The 24,494-nt window shown below is 41.2% G+C and overlaps 1 protein-coding gene across 9 annotated transcripts in view; it reads right to left on the bottom strand.

The window, feature by feature from the left end:
- The window catches only part of RAPGEF2 (Rap guanine nucleotide exchange factor 2), a 251,319-nt gene that overhangs the window by 83,516 nt on the left and 143,309 nt on the right, over nt 1-24,494 (bottom strand). For 4 of the 9 annotated variants that reach the window (XM_084856366.1, XM_084856370.1, XM_084856368.1 and 1 more), the window contains exons 6-7: nt 23,447-23,614; nt 20,634-20,651 (exon numbers count right to left, since the gene is read on the bottom strand). The exons of 1 other annotated variant lie outside the window; for it this stretch is intronic. In XM_084856366.1, the coding sequence (XP_084712492.1) occupies nt 20,634-20,651; nt 23,447-23,614 (186 nt within the window). Of the gene's footprint in view, nt 1-12,570; nt 13,439-20,633; nt 20,652-23,446; nt 23,615-24,494 lie in introns of those variants that run through there. 4 more of the 9 variants (XM_084856367.1, XM_084856372.1, XM_084856369.1 and 1 more) reach the window with 2 other exon arrangements.

The raw sequence follows: 24,494 nt of genomic DNA, 5'->3' as shown, positions 1-24,494 counted from the left end.
TTCTTTCCCTATTGTGGCCAAGTCCTACAACACTTTCTGAATCTTTTCTTCCTGAACCCCACTTCTGCCTTCAGGTCTTGCTGGACACACGGAGGGCCATCCCTGCTAGGGAGGGCAGAGGGAGTCAGCTGCCACAAAAAGGTGGTCTGGGATGTCACAAAAGAGCAGCAAATAATGAGTGATTTATTATTGAGGGGAAGGGGTTCTATCAAAATAACTTGACCGGCCCCACGTATTATGCACCTTGACTTGAGGGTGCTGTTTGCTATACTATCTCAGGCAGCAAAATGTTTTGGGCTGGCCCTGAACACATGCCCCTAGTGGCCATGTGACTATATCTGTAAAATCACAGGTGCTATAGACAGTAGTTTATCGGGCAACATGTGTGAACACCCTTGTGCAATGAATCCTGCTGGGAAAGAGAACAGTATGCCAATTGTCTCTCCTACCATGTGTCCTGGCTATCAAGAGAAGACAGCCCAGGTATTCTTACAACACAAAGCAACATGTATCCAAAGGAATTTCTCATAACTGCTGGGCTTTCTACTGGCAAGGGGGATGTGGTGGCACAGCGGCTTAATGATGCTGGAGTCTGCTGGCCAGAAATGGTTGACACTCCGGCAGTTCGAGCCCAGCTCCGTGTGACGGAAGTGAGCTCCCGTCATTTCATCTCTAGCTCCTGTCCACCTAGCAGTTCGAAAGCATACCATCTGCACGTAGATAAATAGGTACCCCCATTGTGGTGGGGGGAAACGCTGGCAGCACTCTTTGTGGAGAGCAGGAACCGGTGCTGGATCTGCCTGGACGCGATCGGCGGAGGAGTGGTGGAGAAAAAGCCCGGATGAGCTGACTTCCCTAAGAACGCTGGCGGCCAGCTGATGCAAAGCTAGCTCGCCCTCTTGTGGTGCATCAGTGCAACAAAGACTAGCAACTACCGGCGCCAGAACATCTACCGTGTAAAAACACTGTAGACTCCCTGGCAATGTGTGCCATACGCTAAATAAATAAATAAATACATTCTACTGGCGAGCTGTAGCAAGGTGTCTGGCTAGGAACTTATTTCTTTCTCATGGGAGTGAAGGACATCGCCATGTGCATAAAAGCTGTCTGATTTTTTCTGTTCCTATGTTCTTGGCTCTCATCACTTTTTTTCTTGTTTAAGTGTTTGTTTTGACACCCTGTCTTCTAACAGGACTCCACAGGAGCAAAAGCTTGATTGCATGAGTACCTGTGTTGCTGTCAAATTATGGAAGAGGTCCTCCCCTCCTTTAAATATACAGTTACCTTGGGCAGCTACTAGACTGGGCATAGCCTCTTTTCAAGTGCCTGACACTGTTGTTAAAGGGCTTTAACCAAGTAGTCAGACCAGCTGACTATCAGATATGAGACTGTGTGGAATCTGTAGAAGTTTTCAAATGTCTAAAATGCCATGGAGAAGAAGAGAAAACCAATGTTCACCAAGGTTACTGAAAGCAGTTCAAGCAGATGTCCGTTTAAATCAGGAAATGCTTCCTAATAGTTATGCAAAAAAGCTAGAATGTCTTCCTTTACAAAAGTTAAGCAGCTGAATGAAACTTTATACACATACTAAGGTCAAGCTCACACATGCTCCCTACTTGTATATTTTACACATAGTACAGGGCAAGCATTAGGCTTGCACACCTTCCCCCACAATGCGCAGAGCAGAACTTTCAGTGTCAATTAGGCCTTACAAGTCTACATTGTTAACCCCTGGTTCATATTGTATATTCTATATATGGTTGGGAAAAGTTGGATGAGTCTAAGGGTAATTTGTATACCCTCCACAATGGGCTGGTTCACACAAGTGCCAGTGACCACCATAGCTTAAATATCCCATGTTAGGTTGTGGTGTTTGCTGGCCACCATTATGAATATTCAAGCCTTGGTGGGTGGTTGCTGTGGCTCATCATGACGTACAAAGCCAGGCAGGGTGATTTACTGCAATGGCTAACATGCCACCCGAGAACCCTAGTGCAGTCCAACAACTTGTGTTGTCTGAATCAGACATGACAGGTTAAGCATGGGTTGTTAACCATGCACAAGCCACCCTAAGAACCCATGGCTTGTTGTTGGGTTGTTCAGGGTAGCTTGTTTCCAGAGTGGCTTGTTTGAAAGGGCTACAGAGATGCCTGGCAAACGTGGTAAAACCCTGAACGTTCCTCACAATCTTGTCTGCCGAACTCTGCCTGGCAACAGCATCCACTAGTACCGCCTCCATCCTCCCTCATCAGTACCCTCTGCCACTCCTCCTCCATCTCAGCACTTGATTTGACAGCAACCGGCTTTTTTCCCTTGTACTCTGAGTTTCTCTTATCTTCACTGAGTGACCTTGGAGAAAGTGGCTATTCTTCTTATAAAACCTGATTGTGATTTACCAACCATAGTTATACTGCAACATTCCTCTTCCTAGCACAGCTATGTGTGACTGATTTACCCCTGGGTAAGTATACTCCACCCCAATTCAAGACCACGGGGATTCGGAAGGGGGATTTAAGCTTCCTCCCTCCTGTTTTCATGATGAAATTCCTCCCCCCTCCATCCCCATGCTGCAGGGGGTTAAAAAAGGAACAAATGATCTTAATTTTTTTCTTTGTTTAACCCCCTGCAGTTAATTTAATACCACACTGTGTTGTACCACAGATATATATAGCATATATATGTCAACATTCGCTGCATCATGGAGAAAGCAAGAGAATTCCAGAAAAACGTCTATTTCTGCTTCATTGACTACGCTAAAGCCTTTGATTGTGTGGATCACAACAAACTGTGGCAAATTCTTAAAGTGATGGGAGTACCAGACCACCTTACCTGTCTCCTGAGAAACCTGTACGAGGGTCAAGAAGCAACAGTAAGAACCAGACATGGAACAACCGAGTGGTTCAAAATAGGGAAAGGAGTACGACAAGGCTGCATATTGTCACCCTGCTTATTTAACTTATATGCAGAGTACATCATGAGAAATGCCGGGTTGGATGAATCACAGATCGGAATTAAGATTGCTGGGAGAATTATCAACAACCTCCGATATGCAGACGATACCACCCTAATGGCAGAAAGCGAAGAGGATCTCAAGAGCCTCTTGTTGAGGGTGAAAGAGGAGAGTGCAAAAGCTGGTTTGAAACTCAACATTAAAAAAACGAAGATCATGGCATCTGGCCCTATCACTTCCTGGCATATAGAAGGGGAAGAAATGGAAGCAGTGACAGATTTTACTTTCTTGGGCTCCAAGATCACCGCAGACGGTGACTGTAGCCATGAAATTAAAAGACGCTTGCTCCTTGGGAGGAAAGCTATGGCAAACCTAGACAGCATAGTAAGAAGCAGAGACATCACCTTGCCGACAAAGGTCCGTCTAATCAAAGCTATGGTTTTCCCAGTAGTAATGTATGGCTGTGAGAGCTGGACTATAAGGAAGGCTGAGCGCCGAAGAATTGATGCTTTCGAACTGTGGTGCTGGAGAAGACTCTTACGAGTCCCCTGGACTGCAAGGAGGTCAAGTCAGTCCATCCTAAAGGAAATCAACCCTGAGTGCTCATTGGAAGGACAGATAATGAAGCTGAAGCTGAAATATTTTGGCCACCTAATGCGAAGAGAAAACTCCCTGGAAAAGACCCTGATGCTGGGAAAGACTGAAGGCAAAAGGAGAAGGGGACGGCAGAGGATGAGATGGCTAGATAGCATCACGGATGCAATGAATATGAACTTGAGCATGCTCCGGGAGAGAACGCAGGACAGGAAGGCCTGGCGTGCTATGGTCCATGGGGTCACGAAGAGTCGGACACGACTGAACGACTGAACAACAACAACAACAAATATGTCAACGCAGGTGCTTCACTCGGCAAGAAAGTGGGGAAGAGAATCTCATCACAGCAGAAGTATAAATGAGTTGTGCCACAAAGGCCCTTGGGATACACACTGGGAACAGGCAGGAGGACAAAGAGGGAAACAAACCATGGCAAGCCAGTGAGCGCCTGATCGTCTGTTGGCAGTAGCATGGTTTGGGGAGCAATTAACCAACCCACCATGGGGGTTTTTCAGCATGGCTTATTATAACATGCAAACAGGTTCATTGTGTAAAGTCTACACAATGGGGAGAAGCTCTAGCTCAGTGGAGGAGCACATGTTTTGCATTCAGAAGGTCCCAGTTTCAAACCCCAGCATTTCTGGGTAGGGCTAAGAAAAAATCTTCCCTGAAACCCTGGGGAGCTGCTATCAGTCAGTGTTGACAGTACTGGGCTAGATAGATCAAGGGTCTCAGTATAAGGCAGCTGTCAGGAGCGCCCTAGCTGCCTCTTAAAGTCCCCTCCAGTAGCCCAAACAAGACGCAGACAAAAGGGATTCTCTCCAAGGCTTTATTCCTTTACAACTTCATATCTCTTTCAGATGCTAATTGCCAGCAACTAAGCAAGGAACTGCAAAGGGTATCCTAACAGGGTAACCTAAGCTCCATCTACGCAGTTGGTCCCCATTTTGAGAAGGGCAGGAAAGCTCTGAAACGTATGGGCTAGGAGGGGAGGCTCCCCCATTACCCATGGGGCATCAGGGCGCAGCCACTGCCATAGCACCAAGCGGGCTGAGCGCCTCCTCTCAACGCCCTCCATCTCAAGCTTCTCTCTGCGCCGGCGCCTTGCATCTAGCAACAACCGATCTCCTGCTCTTTCGCTGCCAGGGTCACTATCTCTCTTAGGAATGCGAGCGGGGGCCCCCCTCTCCCTGCAGCTGCACCTCTGAGAGACAAGTGGGCTCCTCTCCCACAGGCTGTAGCTCTTCCTCAGAATCAGAGCTGCTTTGGGGCTCTATTGGCTCAGTTCCAACCCTGACATCAGCTTCCTATGTTCCTATGCATTCGGGCTGTGTAAAACAGACTTAAATTAGCCAACTGACCAATACAAACATACACCATCACAGAATGAGGTCACCTTGGAATTCAAAGGTTTTCAGACCTTGGGATAGCAACTAGTTTATCGCCTAGGTTAATTAATTAACAGGATTAATTTCTCTAGTTTCAGAGATCTGTGCTGCACTTGCTCTACGACATAGAGTCTATGTCCTGAAGTCAGCCAAGTCTCTACTGAAACTTCCCAATTATTGTAAGGTCTGTATGTGATACGAGTAAGCCAACCATTTCCAGAAAAATTGCAAGACACAGCATTTAAGTTTTTAAAAGTTTATTTGCCTAAGGAGGGTAAACAAGAACATTAAGGTTGCAATCCTATCAATTGCACCCTCAGTGATCAGAAGCCCCCAAACGTGGAGGCGGATGATCATCCAATGCAGGGCGATAGGAGTGGCAGAGGCAATCTCCGCCTCTGCATCCTCCCACCCTACAGATTTTGCTAGATTGGCTTTTTAGCTCATCTAGCGAGGGGGCTTCGAAGGGGGAGAGGAGGCTGGAGGAGACTCATATCCTGGCCTCTCCAGTCTCCACTCTCCCTCCAGAACGCCGCTTTCCTCCTCTTCCAAGTTTGCTTTTCCAACCTTGGAGGGCACCTGGCATGGTTCTCTCCATGCTGGGGGAGAACAGCTGGGGGGGGGGGGAGGATCGGATCTTCAACTCCCCCTTCTGAGATTGGAGCACTGTCCCTGATCTTGGAAGGAGGAATCTGAACAATCCTATGGTCCCGGGGACCTCACCCTGCCATAGGTCTGCTCTCTTTGGCAACAAGGCAAAAGAAACTAAGACTCATCTTCGGCAATTATGATCTTGCTAGGGGAGGCTACACTGGAAGGTTGGCAGGTCAGCAGTTCGAGACCCGAGTGCTGCGTGATGGAGTGAGCTCCCGTCTTCAGTCCCAGCTTCTGCCAACCTAGCAGTTCGAAAGCAAGAAATTGCAAGTAGATAAATAGGTACCGCCTTCGCAGGAAAGGTAACAGCATTCCGTGCACCTCAGTGTTCAGTCATGCCGGCCACATGACCACGGAAGCATCTTCGGACAGCGCTGGCTCTTCGGCTTAGAAACAGGGATGAGCACCGCACCCTAGAGTCGGACACGACTGGTTGGGGACACCTTTTTAGAGACATTAGGCAGAGATGCTAAGCCTGTACGCATGATCATGGAGGGGGAAATAACCCACAGTGGCTTATTTTCCCCACTGTGCATGCCGGTCATGTGCCAGGGGATTTGCAGAACTACCCTCGCCAGCACAACTTGCCATGATGTGTAAAACTGGAGGGTGGCTTGTAGCCATGGCTAACAAGCCATCCCAGAGTTCTACAACAGCTCATGGGTTCCAGGTTGGCTTGTTAACCACAGCAACAAGTCACTCTCGCCAGGTTTGCACAACACGGTAAGCTGCACCCCTCAAGGTAATTATGCAAATCCCCCAGCATGCATGGTGGGGAAAATAAGCCACCATGGCTTATTTCTCCCTCCATGATCACGTGAACCTGGTCAAAATCTTCCCCAGCCAGAAGGACAGGTGAAATTCAGGAGGGCTAAACCCCAAGAATGCATATCCCAGGGGCTTGTCCTTGCAGTCCTGTACATGGAAATGGAATCATGTAGGAAAACAAGCAATTAACTTATTGTGTTAATTAGCTGTCTATAGGCAGTTTTATTTAGTTATGTAGTCGGCTGAGCATTTGTGTGTAACCGAAACAGTTGCTTCTACTTTGAATAGCGCATCTAGATTCTATATCTTTTAACCTATCTGTGGCATGGCATCTAGATTATATATACATTACTCACCCTTAACCTATAAAGATGTGAGAGACATGGAAAGCCTTTTGGTCTAGGACAGTTTCGCTAACATGGTTCTGAATGACCTGCGCCGATCAATCCATGCTCAAATCAATCCATGCTCATTCTACAAATTATTGAAAATAGTTCAAGGTTGCTTCTGTGGGGGACTCCAAATTAATTATTGGGACAAGGCACACAACGTTTTACTGCATTGGAGATACCTCCTCTGATTCATCAATAAAAAGACACCTGTTTACTTGCTGTTGGTTGTGTAACCAGACATCCACTGGTCTGTTCACATTCAATACAATGCATTTATTCATACTTCGCAGGTGGTCATGTCAAACTACATTTTAAAATGGTTATACAACAGGTAGAGGATATATACATACTGGGATTGGGCATTCTTCAGTTAAAATTATCTGTTTCTGTTTCATTTATGTGACTGCTTGCATTTCTCAAACAGTTTCACTATTCTTATCTGAATTGTATGATGCAGTTATATTAGGGTTTTGTTAGCATTATATAGAATGGACAAAAGATTCCCTGAAGTATAGGACCATGACTGTTCTATTAATCCTAGATGAAGATTTTTCATTAGAAATATATCAGGATTTACTAACAGCACACTTTGTTTGGGCACAGATGTCATGTCACTTTCATTTCAATTCCCAGAATTTACTATTACCTAATTACATGACATCACTATCCTGCAAAAATTAAATGTCAGTAGGGTATGAAGTAAAGGAATATTTATTTATTAATGTCAAAGGATTAGTTCACAAGTGACCATACACCATAACTGCACAAAAATCCTCAGAAAATAAGCAACATTATTTGCAGAAAAAGAAATTTTCTTTTCTGATTAAGTAGTGCTTGTATTGGAGGTGTGCACCAACCAAAACACTCAGTTTGAATCCCAATTCAGTGACTCAGGAAACAGCCCAGTTTGGCTCCAAACAATTCAGAGGCTGTCCAATTTTACTTGTGTCTGATTCTCAACTTCACTTTGGAAATCCAAGCTTTGTTTGTCTGTTGTTTGACAATCATTGGAAAATCAAGAAATGGCTATAAACTTTTTAGTTTTTGACACAATTAGACAAACTTTAATAGTAGCCCTCTTCTGAAGGTATGAAGCTTGCCAAATTTAGACAAAGATTTTCAAGAATTTTAGTGTTAGGTGAGGTGCCCTTAAATTATGTTGTTTTTTAAAAAGGAACTTTCCTTGGCAGAAATTGGTAACGTTTGCAGGCATAGTTGTCCCTTCTGAGATGAACATTGCCTAATTTCAGTAGACAGCTAGAGGGGATTTTGTACAAGAGCAACCTTTTCAGTTTCAGGGTTTTAAAAAACAGATTTGCTTATCTTCCTGGGGTGGGGTGGGGGGAAACTATGAAAATGACAATCACAGAGATGCCTTTAGGGAAGAAACCTAAAAATATCAGAACAATAGGTTCAGAGGGTTTTGTGATAGCACATTTAAAGTTGATTTGTGTGTGTGTGTGCGCGTGTGCTAAAAAGGAATTAACTCTCTTCCCTGTCCTTTTGTGGACAATTTGTATACCTATTTCATAGAGGTGCCCCTAAGTAACCTGTAAAATTTCAGAACAATTTTTTTTGTGCAAGCCTTTACAGTTTGGGGTTTTCAAAAGAGGATCTACTTTACTTCACTGTGTTTTGGGGGGTAATTTACATGAGAATGGCATACATCACAGAGGTGCCTTCGGGGAATGGAAAATGCCAAATTTTAGAACTATCAGTGTAGTGGCTATGGGGTCATGAAAAATTAAATACAGTTTGAGGCTTTTTTGTTTTTTGCTCAGTTGGCACCACAGTCACAGAAAGTGCACTGCAATGCTGGTAGACTGGGGTGGATGTGGGCATGCAGCAGAAGGATTTCAATATCTACTGCTCAGACACACAGAGATCGAAACAGAATTGGGTAGGTGATAAGAGAAGTGACACTACCTATAACTAACAAACAAGAACATGCACACAAGACAGACTCAGAACAAATTATAGCAAGAATGCATATTTAAAAAATCAAGGAATAAGTACTGTATTATAGGAAAGGACTGGGCTGGAAAGGATCGAGGAAAGGTTAGACAGTGTATTGGTATGGAAGGAAAACTTCAGGAGGAACTCACAAGCCAAACGAAATTGCCAGTCTTGCTCCTGGAAGTAGGAAAGAGTACTGAACACTGCAGCCCTGTGATATATCACTTCAACACCCCTCTCCCAAACCACTGTGACTGGAGAGCCCTGGTAAAATCATTTACTTTGATTAGAAGCTAGAGTTGTCAGCTACAAAACTACACACACATCCTCCTCTCCCCAACCTCACATTTTCCTTATACAGAGAGCTTGATGAAAAAGGTATCCATTTTTAGAGACATACTGTATCCCATCGAATCTCCAGTTTGCCATCAAAGCTTTGGGAGGGTTCAGATTTGCTCCACTTTAGAGGGCCACCAAGACATCTCCCAAATCTTTCTGAATTAGCCTGATCCAGTACTGGATTTGGCCAAATCCACTGTACACCTCTGATTTATATTTGACACCTGCTATTTGATGTAGGTTTATGCATAAGAGCCTGAAATGGCTAGATATGTTTTTAAAACAATCAGTAAATAGAAGTAACATGAAAAAAATCTAAAGTATCACTGAAAAAATGTGTTTCTAGCTATTATTTATTTATTTACAACATTTGTATACCGCTCTACATCTAAACAGATTCTGGAGAGGTGAATAACAAAAGATAAAATGAACAAAATATAAAAATAATTAAACGTGATATTAAGATTATTCTTTAAACAAACCTCAAGAGTGCCACTAAAACTGAGGCTGATTAACCAAGGAAGGCTTCCTGGAAAAGACTTGTTTTCAGGAGGCACTGAAAACAACCCAATGTTGGCTCCTGCCTGACCTCCAGAGGCAGGGAGTTCCATAGGACAGGAGCCACCACAGTGAAGGCTCTTCTCTGGGTGAACTCCAGTCAGGCCATACGTCCATGTGGAACCGCCCTCTGATGACCACACTGATTGGGTAGGTTGGTAAAGGAGAAGGCACTCTCTCAGGTAGCCTGGTCCCAAGTTGTTTAGGGCTTTGTACACTAGTACCAAGTGCCTATCCTCCACATTTTGCATGGGCTGAAGCCACCGAACAACTTTTCATAAGAACATAAGAAAAGCCATGCTGGGTCAATCAAAGGAAACGTTCTATTCACACAGTGACCAACCATGGTGACCTATAAAAAAATATTATGATGGCATAAATGACTGTCTCTAGGTCTGAACATTGAAAGACGCATTAATCCATGAAAGGTGATCAATATATTTAGTAACAAACAAAAGCCAGGCATGTTTGGACCAAACAACACTTCTAGGTACAGCAACAGATAGAAGTGTGATGTGACAACAGACAAGGCTAGCTAACTTGCTGGCTAACAAATTGTATGTGTAGACTTATCTCATTTAAAATTATTTTTATCCCAAAAAGAAAGCCAGTTACTCAAATTGGGTTGGGGTGGTAGCATCTTAATAAATTGTGTGCTTCTGTGGATCAATACTACTTAAATAAGAGATAAAGGGTTACAGCCTACTCACCAGAACGATTAGGCAACAATAGAGCTCCAACATTTAGTCAATTAAGGTGCAATCCTATGCATATTTAGACAGAAAAAATGCCTACAATTCCCAGCATGTCCCAGCCAGCATGGCTGGGGCATGCTGGGAGTTGTACGCCTTTTTCTGTCTCAACATACATAGGATTACATCCTTAGGGAGCAATCCTATGGGAATAGATGGCCACCTCCGAATTCGGAGGCCATCACCTATCCAATGCACAGTGGGAGAAGCATGGAGGGGATTGTTTCCTCTGCACTCCAGCCACCCAGAATTCGTGGCTTGATGGACGATTTCAGCTATCTAGTCATGGGACATCGGAGCGCGGGATAGGGAGGCCGGACAACACATACGAAGTGTCATACCAGCATTTCTGTAGTCCCCGCCCCACCCCATGGAATGTCCCCTTTTGCTCCATTCCACACTGCTCTTACAAACACAGAGTGTGGGGACGATCCGCACCACCTACAAGGCGGCAAGGGAGGGGGTGGGGAGGCAGTTCTCCGAGAACAGACCAATCCTATGGCCTTCTAGCCACTGTCTAGCAGCCATAAGATTGCGCCCTTAATCAGTTAATTTCAAAAACCCACACAGGAGGGAATACCTCTTCCAAGCTGGCACCTGTTGCGATGTGATCAACAAAGGAAGTCTTTTTCTTCAGAGTTATAGTTGCATTCATATGTGAGGATTTCAGATGTCATAAACTGACTGTATGGGTTTTAGTACATTTGTTATTATTATTATTTTTAAAATTGGTTAACTGTCTTACAGTGCAATTCCTAAACATGTCTATTCCTAAAGAAGTCCCACTGAGTTTAATAGGGGTTACTCCCAGATATGTTGGTATAGGATTGCAGCCTTAGGTGACAGATGATCCTGAATTAAACTGTAGCTCAGCCTTCCCACTGACCATGCTGGCTGGGAATGATGGGAGTGTCCTCTAAAACATCTGGAGGGCACCAGGTTGAGGAAGGCTGCTGTAGTTTAAGTTTGAACATGCAGGGAAGATTGAATTTCATCAGCTATCACTAAGTTCATGATCTTTGATTTCAGGTGGGACATCACAAAATGTGTTGGGAATACAGGGACAAGGGACATCCAGTAAGTGATGAGTAACAACCCCTCACTAAGGCACTGAACCACTCAACTGTGTTCTCATAAATCTCTGCCAGTTTTTGCAGCTATGTCACCAACACATCATGATCAATTATACAAATGAAACAAAAAGTATCAATGACATTAAATAGGACACTACATCATCCTATCAACTGTAGAGATCACCTCGAAGTGCCATCCCAGTCCTATATCCAGCCTGCATGATGAGCAAAAAAATAAGACCATCCAGGTGCACCTGGAGCAGCAGAGTGACTCTCTTCTCAATAACTTTGTTTGTTGCTTGTGAACTAAATCTTAGCCAGGTTGGAGTGATAACCAGGAAAGGAATGAACATGAAAATTATTATTTTTTTAAAAAGAAAGAAATGTGACAGGCAGGCAATCACATAGACAAACCTCAGTCTGGTTCTTTACGGTTTATCCGCACACCACTTGAAATCATCACATTTGAGAAAAGGAAATATAATTGCTGTGAGTTATTATTGTTAATATATTATTATTTAACCTTAAATGTAACATTTGTAGATAAGAAATGTTATAATGTATATCTTTTGTTAACATGACTCATCTCTATTAGCTTCTATCATGCCATCATTCTACCTTCTTCTATTGTAATATATGCTGCTTGGTTAACCCAACTGCTTTTGATACAGACCATTTGTACCAGTGCCCTCCTGTTGCACTGTTACTGTGGTCAAATCCATAATCCAGATCTTTAATATACCAAGAACTGAGCATAGACATATTGGTGTCTCAGTTGGGTTTGCTAGTGACATCTGCCAATCTTGCTTTGATCACAGATTGGTTAGTCACATAATACACTCTGTTCTTAACTTTCAGAGAAAATTGTTACATTTAAATTTTCTACTGCTTAAAAGAGCAGCAGTGTTTATAAAGGTATTAAGTATTTTTAATCCATGACTCCTGTTTAAATAGCTACTTTAAAATAGAAACATTAGCAAACTATGGAAGTGTTTGTGCCACTCCAGTTATTACATGCCAGCTGTTTTGTTAGCAGGATTTAATAACTAAACTAGAAAAGTCTGCCTTATGCAAAAGCTCACAAGCCCTAAGCTGCAGAAATACCTTAAAATCTATTTTAATTATACCTTAAAAGAGTGGACTTACTTGTTTGTATTTCGGTAAAGCTTACAATCTTAGGGCTTGAAAAATTCAAAAGTGGGCAGGTATCAGCATCAAGGCAATCCCAGTAAAAGTTCAGGATCTTTGGTTTTGTGGGATGTTTGTAAACCTGTCACATTGTTTATGCAACATCATTCTCCAACAGCAGAAGGCATATAGAGTATACTAGTACCTGCAATCAGGAGGAGGGTGTTGAATCTTTAGATCAGCATAATTTCTCTCAAACACTTTTTTTTAAAACCATGCAGCTCAGTAAATCTAATGGAAGCTTCCAATTCATAGGCGTGCTTAAGAGTCTTCCTACAATACCATCCAATCACAATAGTAAATTCTTTAACATTTTACTGATAGTATCAGGGTAAGTTGCCATTTATGAGCACTTTTGTATGTAGGCTACAGAATGACCACCTGAAAACTCTTAATCTATACTTCTGAGCACTGTGTAGCATTCTTGCCAACCAAGACTGGTGAGTTGAAATCACAGCTCAGCCATGCATGTATGCAATAGCTATGGACAAGTTACCACCAGAGCAGAGGGACGTCCACAACATCTAACACACCTCAGCTGCCCTCTTGCTAAAATACATCAGATATAAAATTTACTATATAAAGGCAAGCTGAAACCTGCTAGCTACAAAGTCACAGTTAAAAAACATGTAAGATCTTCCTTCTTAAACGTGTATGCCAGCACTTCTTCAGCACATTTTTCAGATGTATCAACAGTAATTTAAAAAAATGTTTTGTCCATTTAAAAGCTGACAAAGAACTAAATAAGTGGCATAAACATCTTAATGTGTTACACAAGAAATTTGTAAGACCAACATAATGGTTAAGGATAGAGTTACATTTTTTATTAAACATTATATCCTATGAAACATTATATATGAATAGTACTTTATAATAACAACGTAATATTGGCAAAAATCATCACTGTGGTGAGAAATGCACTGTACTTGTTCTTTAAAATTTAAGCATTCTATTTCAAAAGGGCTAGCAAAGGGTATTCCTAAAGATGTTTTATTATTAACAGGAAAGTGCATACAACGTTGTAAGCGTTAACACAGTCTTGACTGTAGGCACACAATCCAGTAAAAGTAATATAAATGGAAAAGGGAATGGTAGTGAAGAAGCAAGCAAGCAAGCAAGCAAATGATCCCTTTCAAACTCTTTCTAGTGTTTTTATCAAAACAGTCCAAGCAGAATACAATTATTACTAATTATTGTTTATTAAATTTATTGAACAACTCATAAAATAAATTTCTGTAGGCATTTCATAATAATACTAATACTACAAATAAAATCAGAATAAAATCAACAATCTAAAACTGATAAATGTGCCCAAACAGCATAAAATACAATATTAGGTATAAGAGGTAATAAAACACATCAGGGCTAAGATAATAAAACACAAAAGAATCTAAAAATATTTTATAAGATTTTAAAAGGCTGGGATCACAGGAAAGTATTAGTCTGGTGCCAAACTGTAACAGTGAATGAGTAGAAGAATGCTAGACAGCAGAGGAAAGTGAAGGAATGGTGGGTGGAGTCAAAGTTAGTGACAGGAAGGGGGAGAGAGAGTTGAGAAAGTCCATTGGAAGTAGGAGTGAAAGAAGATAGAGGACTTACAGAAGAGTTGGGGAGACCATACTTCAGAGGGAGGTGCATGTAAAAAGCTGGTAGTTAGGATAGCTGTTAAAGAGGGGATTCAGTGATATTAATTTATGAATGTGTTCTGCTCTGGAGGATTCTAAGTTTAGCATATCTCACCCCACTTGCTCGCTTTGAACTGCGCAGCTAAGTATATAAAAGGGAGAGTCTTCCTGCTCTCTATAAATCAGTAGGTGGTGGCAGGAGTATGTTATGTTGGGGAATATTAGGCAAAGTGTGGACTCAGTGGACAGGCCAAGTGACTTAACCAATGACCTCTAGGAGCCGAAGCCTTATAGGGGACTCCTAAAATATCACACCAACCATTTTTTCTTCCTACTAGCCCATTGTGACACCATGAATTGTGCATCATTATATGCATTTTTAAACCAGATACCAGTCACACTGATCAATGTTATTTGCCATTCAGTCTTTAAGTAAATCTAGGTAAATAAGCCCAGCTATTTTTTTTTAAAAAAACTTTAAATCAGTGTGTAACTATTTTACAGTGGGGGCCAAACTGCCCTCCACTGGCCCTCCATGGGCTGGATGATGTCAGTGGGCATGTCATCCTCCCTCCAGTTTTATCCCTTCTTTTTACACACCTCTCTCAACATGGAGAAAGGGACTAAGCTCCTCCCAGTCCCTGGCATTGCACACCACTCATTGTCCCCATGGGGATGGTGCACAGCGCACAAATGGACTTGGCTGCTCCGCTCCAAGCCAGCTGATTCCCCAAGTCTGCTTGCTGCCCCCATGGGGATAGCAATTGGTGCACAAACAGAACAGGTCAGCATTGGGTGGAGCAGCTCCTCCCGCTAACAGCCCAGTGCCTGGATTCATGAACTAGGCATTACCCCAAGGGGTACAGCATACAGCACATGAACAGAACAGGCAGGTGTGGGAGGAGTTGCTCCTCTCAGCACTAGTTGAGTCCCCACTCTGCAAGCACAGCATCCCTGCTGTTATCTCCAATCACAGGTTGGAGATAATGGGGGGATTCCTTGAGGGGGCAGGGCTTTGAGGCAAAGCTCTGCCACCTGAAGGAATCCAAGGGAGCTTCGCAGGCTGGATGAGGAACCTTTGCAAGCCATATTAGACCCGTGGGCCAGAGGGTTCCTGCTACAGAGGATTGTTTTTATTCATAAACATGAAACCTGTATCTAGACCTCTATTCCTTTTATAGTATTACAAAAGGAGTGCAAGATGCCCAAGCAAAAAGTGTGCATAGTGTCCAAATACTAAAAAGTCAGTATTGAACCAGCTAAGAAAGGTATTAATATTCAATTTATTTTTTTACAAGTTACTATCTTCTGTCATTCAATTTTCCATTGAATCTGCAAGCAAGTTGCATTTCTCAGTTCAACAGATCTCTCTTAAGGAGGGTTGCCAAATCTTCTGTTAAAAAATAGTACATTAGCATTTAAAGTGGCAAAACACATTTGAGTAATGTAGTAAGAAAACCAACTGATTTTTTAAAAAAGAGGTTATTGAGGAATATCTCTGTAACTCTCTTAACAGACTTATATGCTTACGAGGCAGGCACTGTCAATTTTCACAAATTGGAAACAGACCCAGACTGGCAGGCGTATTACTGACACCTAAATTGCCTGAAATGCTGCATGGCTTGATACAGAACACCCTTATTACACTGAATTTCCAAAGCAACCAAAAGATGGGTCCAATTATGACATCAATACAAGCTCTTTTTCCAAGGGGAATGAAAGAGGAGCAAATCCCAGTAGGCACACACAAGGTCTGCAGCACAGATGATGTAATACATATAGACAGAAAGACATCCTCAGACAGAAGCTGAAACTTGGGTAAACATCAGACCATATACTACCTTGAACTGCTATGTACTGTTGTGCACATACACTTTGGCAATAAAAAGTATAAGAGTGTTTGAATGAGGAATGCTCACTAAAGCAAATTTCTGATACTATGGTTTTGGGGAGGGGGGGAGAGCATTCTCTTAAAGAATAATGTGTAACAAAATGAAGGTAAATATGCTACTGAAGACCAATAAATCCTTCTATTCTGAACAGCATTATGAAATTCAAATCCCTAGCTGTTAAATCATCAAAAATTTGGCTTCTCCTCTTACATTTTGCTAACCTGTTTAGAACTTCAGATGATAGCATGAAATTATAAGTTGTACAACTGTAAACATTAGAAAGTTTTTTCCAACAAACATGCATTGGAATTAACACTGTTAAACTATTTAACTTATTTAATATTAAAACACCAGCAGTAGATGCACTGCTAGATACAGAATGGAAACTTCACTGGATTGGTCTTCAGCACTTTTCCAGAACTGTGCTTAAGGAGATGCAGAGATCACTAATGCATAATCTATGTTGTTGTACTTGTGAAAAAAAACCCATGTTAACTGTATCTATTACAAATTCAACTGCAACGCATTTTTAAACATCACACAAATTGTAATACTAGATACTTCCTCTTCATCCAAACACTATTTTCTTGTTTACATGCTTAGACTATAGTCATTCCTCTTTTGAAGCAGTAGGCATCTTTCTAAAACTCATAAAACATAAGATGTAAAATATGATCCATCCCCAAAGCACCACCACCTTCCTTTCAACCAGAAAACACTCCAGATCCCTAAACCAGGAGCAGACTACAAAGCACAAAGTCATGGTCTAAAGCGGGATCCCTGAACCTTCTGGGCCCTTTTAGAACTTTGAAAAGATGTCATGGATGCAACTACAAAATGGCTGCTATGGAGGGCATTTGGCTGGGGGCACGACCAGTTGGATCTAGTAAATCAGAAGTAGATCATCATGAATATGCATGATATTTACATGGGATCCCCACCCCACCTCAAGCCACCATCAAATTAAAGCTTACAACGGAGTGTGTAGACTACACAGTAAACATTTTTTTTAAAAAATTACAGATCTGACATCTGCCAGTGTTGCCATGGTACAAAAAAACTTATCCAAAGCACAAATTTTTGTGGATGTTTATGATTTTTACATGGAATGCTAACAAAGTCATCAGCACATCACAGAATACACCTGTGGACACAGCAATGACTTATGATTTAATAGTGTGTGTGGGGGGTGTTCCCTTGCAAAAAACATGAAGATCTGTAAGGACACTGTGCCTCAGATCCATGTACGTATTTGTGCTATGGCTGCACTGGAAAGTGCCAGATACATGATTTGTATGGTTCATTCTATGGAGACAGATGTGATTGGTGATTTGATTGTAGGGTATGGGGAGGGGGTTCTTATGTAAATGTTATACAAATTCAAGAGGATCTATTTTACTAGATCTGGCTATTACCTGTGTGCACAACATGAGCCTTCTGTCTCTCACTCACTTACTCCCCCACTAACCCATTCTCCCCCACTCCTCTCTGTGCCTCCCTATCACTCATTCTGTGCTCTCTCTTTCCTAATCCCCCACACCACTTTCCCCCTCCACGTCCCTAATTCCTTTGTTCTCCTTTTCTAGGTTGCCACCTTGACTCCTGCATCACCTCCCACCCCACTGTCCTCATGGTCACTCCATTCTCCCCTTACCTTCTGAAAGTCACTCAGGTCACTACGTGACACCTCTGCACCCAGCACTCCCCCTTCTCACCTGCTCCACATCCTTCTCCTTGTCCAATAAGTTTACCAGGCAGCAGCTCCTTTAAAAATGATTACTGGGGAGCCGGTTGCACTTTGATGCAAAGTGCTGAAAACTCTCCAGATGCTCTGGATCTTCATTCCCAAAGAATGCCTCTGGGGCCACATGGTACCCAAAAGAATTCCTTTGGGTGCCTCATGGGCACAGAGGCATTCTGTAGAAATAAAGATGGGAGATAGCTGGAGCCTCATAAGTGCTTTGCTTTGAAGCATGCTCAACTGACTGGAAAAAATGTTTTTGTTTTTTGTTTTTGGAAAAAATAGAAGAAGAGGAAGAGAAAGTAGTAGTCTTGGAAGGGGCAAGGGCCTCGCAGGCACAGTTGGTGGTATCTGTGGCAGCAGAAAAATCTAGGGTTCTGCATTGAAGCAGATTGCACTTTTGGGTTAAATACTTAAATGCACAATCAGTAATGCCTTCTTGCACTTTAGTGAGTAGTACAGCTTTTTGTATCACCCTTTTCTTTGTACAACTGTAGTGACAAATCTCACTTTCTTTGGAAAACTGTGTTCACTTAAAAGAAAGGCACATCTAAATCAGGGTGGATATGCAGCCTGTGAACCACATGCAACCCCACCACCTCCAAGTGCTGCTCCTGCTGCCCCAAGAAAAAGTTTTTTAGGGGGGAAAAGGGCATCCAGAGCACTACAGAGCACAAGTCAAATTTGTTTTTTAAAAATATATATTTCTCTTTTTTTTAATCATTTCTGGGTTGCCCAGCAGAGTGCAGCCCACCGGGGTGGGGGAGAGGTCCAGGGGTGAAAATGACTGCTGGACCTCCTGAGGTTGTTCACCACTAGTCTAAATTAAGGTTCATAACTAAAACATCCAGTGCTGATACCTAGATTTTGGAGTTGGGTTGATTTAAAAACTACTTCTAAAATTGACATGTCAAGGAATAATGAGTTTTAGTGACCTAGAAATGACTTAAAGCTCTCTTTGGGGGTTGGACTCGATGGCCTTGTAGGCCCCTTCCAACCCTACTATTCTATGATTCCTCTGCTTTTGCCAAGCCTGAGGCTGTATTTGTTTGTAGTAATGCATCTTGCCCCAAATACAAACATATGCAAACATGACAATGTAACTGAACTTAAAAAGGCATATCAACATGCTTTAAAGCAGGCAACGGCAACCTCCAGCCTATGAAGGTGTCCAGTGCGGCCCACGGAGGGTTGGGCTTTGTGGACCCTGTCCCTTTCCCTCCTTAAACCCCGCCTCCCGGCCTGGATGCTTTGGGGAACAGAAGGGGGAGAGGAATCCTCATTTATCTCTGATTGTAGGTAACAAGGGGATTCCCCTGTGCACTGCTCTTCCTTCCAAAATCTAGTTTTTATATTGTAGTTACTACCAACAACCAATTCATGAGTATAACTTGTGTTAAAATGGATAACAACTGCTGTTGCAACAGTATGAAATGTTTATAAACAGTAATAGGAAGAAAGTTAACAATGAACAAAAGTTGACAGTGCTATTGTTGTAAGGAAATGAAAGGCCAGTTTGGCTAGAAAGACCCTCTAGGAAGGCCCAGAGAAAGTAGGTGCTGTTTCCATAAAAGAGGAAGTAAAGCAGGGGGATAAGGGCTGGGAAAACTCTAATAAGAACACTAAGCTCTCCTACCTGGAACAGATTTTCTATTTGTGTCAAAGAAAGGTATAGGATTCTTCACATGTGCATCCTTTTATGCACAGAGACCTACTGACTTCCATATCTTTTCATTAAAAAGCATCAGTCCAATAAATTGCTCTCTGGTTCTGTTCTCTCTCATTCTCAGGGGCCGTTACAGTTATAACCGGATGTAGCTACATCTATATAGATACTTAACAATATTGTAATTTTAATTTGTGAAGAACCCTTTTTAATGTTATTACGATAATGCTACAAGTACGTATGATTTTTACCTAAGATAAAGCACTGGTGTCAACACTAGCATAGAATTCATCCTTACTTATTATATGTTCTTAATATGATGTTGACCACTTTTGTTCACAATAGTTTAATAGAATTCTTAGTCTGTGCCATAATATTAATTTTCATTAGGTAGTTGGAAACAAAAGCTCACTCTGTTTAAATTTTAAACAAGTGAAAATGCTATGGAACAGAATTAAAATATATATTTTGCAAGTCCTATCAATATTCAGTTCACACCAATGTCATTCCATTTTGAATATATGCTGTTACAGTCTTCTAACTTTTGTTACAAAATACAGCTGCTGAACAGTAAAATATAGATGCTGGTTGGAGAACGGATTTTTAAAAGATTTAGGGCATAATTCTATGCATGTTTAGACAAAAAAAATTCCTACAATTTCAAACATGCCCCAGTCAACATGGTTGGCTGGAGGGATGTTGGGAATTGTAGGACTTTTTTCTGTCTAAACATGTATAGGATTGCACCGTTATAAGCACAGTATTTAAGAGATAAATGAAGAGTGTTATATTCAGTATGAGTACTTTATAATTTCTGTATGTTATATACTGATGCCACATCACAAGGTTTAACAAAAAACAAAATGCCGCAAAGAATTAAAAAAATAAAATTGAAATGCAGGTAATGGTGATGTCTCCAGCCTCTGCATATTGTTTGTGTGTTTTTAACTGAAGCTAAAATACATATCATGTAGTGGAACAGAAGGGATGAGACACAAATTTAGCAACACCAAGAAACCAGAATTAAGACATTAGTCACACTCCAAGCTGGGGGGAAATGTAAAGAGTTAGAGGACCATACACATAAGTTACAATACCTGCTGTTTAGTGCATTCCTGTGAGCCAAAATGAAATGAATGCCATATAGGAGGAAAGGAAAAGATGAACGTTATCAGAGATGCCAAAACATATACTACAATTATGATACTAGCGCTATTGTGTAAGGAAGGTTCCTAACTGGACTTATGGGTCTGCTGTAGATACACTCCCTAACCCATATAGCCATTTAATATAAAGCAGTGTACTAGCAGCAATGCTAGTATTTGACAAACTGTTTCTATTAATAAATGGCATTTATATACACTTTTCTGTCATTATATGTATCAGTCTTTGAAACACAATCAATTGGGCACATATTATCTCAGCAAATAATTTTATATTATAAACCAAGGAAGGGAAAAACTGTACACTGAGAAGCAATTCATATTTTATATTGCAGTGATGGTTTGCTGCCTTTACATTTACAGCACAAAAAGGGGCGACTCACATCTCTAAACTTTACTCTCACAGTGAGCACACGTGAGAGTACCACAGCCAAAATGAGGCCCTTCAGCATGTTCCCACCATGTGTTTGGAGAAGCACAACTTCCCACAAACTGATTAACCTTGAGTAATTTGATAGATGGAACGTACATTAAGAATTTCCCTTTTGTAGCGAAGAAAACTGATCAACCAAGGAGTATGCCATATTAGTATATCACAAATCAACTTTATAAGATCTCATAAAATTCTATAAAAAGGGACAATAAATTTGAGCCAGATTAAGTTGAACATGAAATTATGATGAAATTTGGGATTACATCAAAAACTGCCCTGAAAATTAAGCCTTCTGTCACACAAACAAAACATGTAAGGTTATTCACTAACAAAGCATCCAAGAAAAGCCTTTGCAATTAACAAGAGTGAAACGTTTATATGCTAACAGTTTATATACCAATTGTAGACAGAAACTGGCAACAAGGAACATAATTTGTAGAAAAAGAAACAATGGGAAATCCCCAGTACTTTAGAATCAGAGAGAGCACATGAAGAACCCCAAGATGATTATGTACTCACGAGGATGTGTATTGTAGGCAGCAGTGCAAGCAGCCTCCAACAGCCCATAGGACAACACTAAGGAGCAGCTCACATAGCCATTTTGAGAGACTTTCCTTGCCTATATGGTTGTTCTTGGACAACCTCAAGAATACAATTACGTGAGGATACATTGTGTGAACTAGCAATAACTGATTCTAAGCAAGGTGGAGCTGATGATGGTAGGAAATGGCTGTGATCTAGAGGGGATGAGCCTGCATGACTCTATCTACCAGGTGAAAAACATGGAAGTGCTCCTGGACCTGGCTTTATTTCTAGAGAAGCAGGTTGGAGTTGCTGCAAATAATGTCTTTCCCCCCTTCTATAGTTCACCAGAAGGCTTTTTCCTCTCCTAGACAGATCACAGTAGGGATGTTAGGCTGCAATCCTATATACACGTGCCTGGGAACAAGTCCCATTGAACTCAATGGGACTTACCTCTGAGTAGTTGGGTACAGGATTGCACCATTAATCTCTTAAGGATATACTCTTCCCACAGGAGACTGCTTGCCAATTGGAAGTCAATACAGTCAGTCTGCTGTCTGAGCCACCCATTTGACAGGTGGCTACATCTCAACTGTTTTTAGAAATAGCCACATAACAGAATAATCTTCTTCAAGAAGAATAAGGGAAGTTTTGTTTTTACTATCCTTTTGCAAGGCGATAAAGCTTTTCTGTTTTGTCAGGTCTTGAGTGAAAACATACTTTTGAGGCATTTTGTTTTGTGTATGATTATGCGGTTGTTTTAAATACAGTTTTATTTATATTTTTAATTGGTTGTACCCCAATCTGAGCTATGGAAAAGCAATATAAAATATTTTAAGAAACAAATAAATTTGAACACAGAGCATCAGTTCCTGCAATCATGGGGATTTGGTGCTGCCATATTTACTACTGAGTACAATTATGTACCAGAGATCTGTTCATTTAATGGAAAATAATAGTATGAACTGCCATAGTGTCATTCCTGTACTACTCAAGCATGTCAGTTTAGTTCCTGTAAAATTTACCTGATGTTGAGAATTAGGGACCACAACCTCTTCTGAATATTTTACACTACTTTTGAAACATTTCCCCCCATTTTAAAGTCAAAGTTTACCTTTCTGTAATTGTACGTTACAATACTACAGTGTGAAGACTTTTCTCCTTTAGCTCAAGAATGCAAAATAATGATCATGTGAAAGATAAGACATGCTCTCTCAGATGATAAAGATATGGTTCAGATTTGTTAAAATGATCTGATATTATGTCAGCCACATCAATAACACACTCTGGTCTACTTCTCATGCTGAGAAAAGTCAAAACAAAATTCTGCCTTAAATAGGTGATAGTACAACACAAGACTTGTTCTCAAAGAAAGTAGTAGCTATACACAAACATGAATGTTTCAGTCATTGGTTTATTGATGTAGAATGTCCTTGAAACTAAATAAAACCAATGCAGTGACATAGTACTGGAATGAAATTTGAAGCAAGTGTTTCAAGCTGATATTTTGAATCGGATTTATTTAAAAAGCAGCATTTCCACACTTTTCCAAAGATAGGCAACATGTTCTTAACTGCAGGCTTAGTTTCACGTTCATAGCAATTAGAGTACATTCTGCACTTAACTCTAAATGTTAAGGCGAATTACGGTCAAATGCAACTTTGACATAAACAGGAATTTGGGCAAAGTTGTATACACAAGCCAACAGAGGAAGTTTAATGATTGTCTATTGCATGTGCTAACGCTATTACTTATGCAATAAAATACTGTGCAAATAATGTGGATAGCTTACCGTATGATAACCTCTAGGTAAAGGTGGCTTCCCTACAGGATAAGCATCAACTGTATCAATAATTGTTTGTCTTTCTCCTTTTTGGTTGATTTTTCTAAATCTCCTTCGAGATTGTCTATGAGATGCCTGTCGTTGAAAATATTCTTCATTTTCATCCATATAATCCACCTGATAAAAAGGCAAATATAATGTATCAAACAAAAATAGCATTTTGAATGTAATACAATAAAAAGAAACCCTTATTGATGGCCTCTTCTGCAATCAGAGACTAACTACAGGGGGATGCATTTTGGTTTGAGATGGAGCACATGAAATGACATCTTAATTGAAATAAGAGTTAACTAGCTACAAATCTTCCAGAATTTTCAACAGTGGAAGCCACTGAGTCCATGCTCGTGGTGCGAATAAGCTGGTTGACTTTCATATATTCTACAACTGACATACCTTGGGTTTCTGTGTGTGCGGGTGGATGTGTGTGTTTTAAAGCATCTGTTTATTACTCTCTCACAACAAAAGCTAGTTTCCCACTGGAAACATGAACATTTAAGCAAGGGAACTTGAAGCCTTCCTGCTCATTTCAATAGACCATTGGGGAGCTTCCCCTCCCATCCTGTGGGAACAAGCTCTTCTAAAGGCAGCATACTATTTCCTCCTCTGAAGAAAAAAAAATATTTCAAAAAAATACTGCAGGAAAAGCTGCATAATGACACTTTACATCATTGTAATGTTAAACCCCCACCCACCTTATACCAATCTTCTGATAGACAAGCATCTAAAGCAAGTACTGTATTTAGCATTACACATAGAGCAAATTCTGTTATGGAGACAGCAGAACTCTGGATGCTCAGCTATTAATATAGCTATGTATTGCTAGGGCTTTGGGCAATGACAAAGCATTCAACATCTATTCTATAATTAAAAAAAAAAAAAAACACCTCTGCCTACACGGAATGCTACTACAGGAATTGTGTGGCAAGGTACTTGCTTAAATACTGTATGCTGAGTCTCCACACCCATTTCTGGAAATGCAAAGAGGGGACATAGCCCT

The sequence above is a fragment of the Heloderma suspectum genome, chromosome 5 (genome assembly GCF_057233095.1).
Source record: "Heloderma suspectum isolate Gila_16-S chromosome 5, 16-S_ref, whole genome shotgun sequence".
In the NCBI taxonomy this organism is placed as follows: domain Eukaryota; kingdom Metazoa; phylum Chordata; class Lepidosauria; order Squamata; family Helodermatidae; genus Heloderma; species Heloderma suspectum.
The sequence above is the reverse complement of the archived record's forward strand: the minus strand, read 5'-3'. Positions and strand labels throughout refer to the sequence as shown.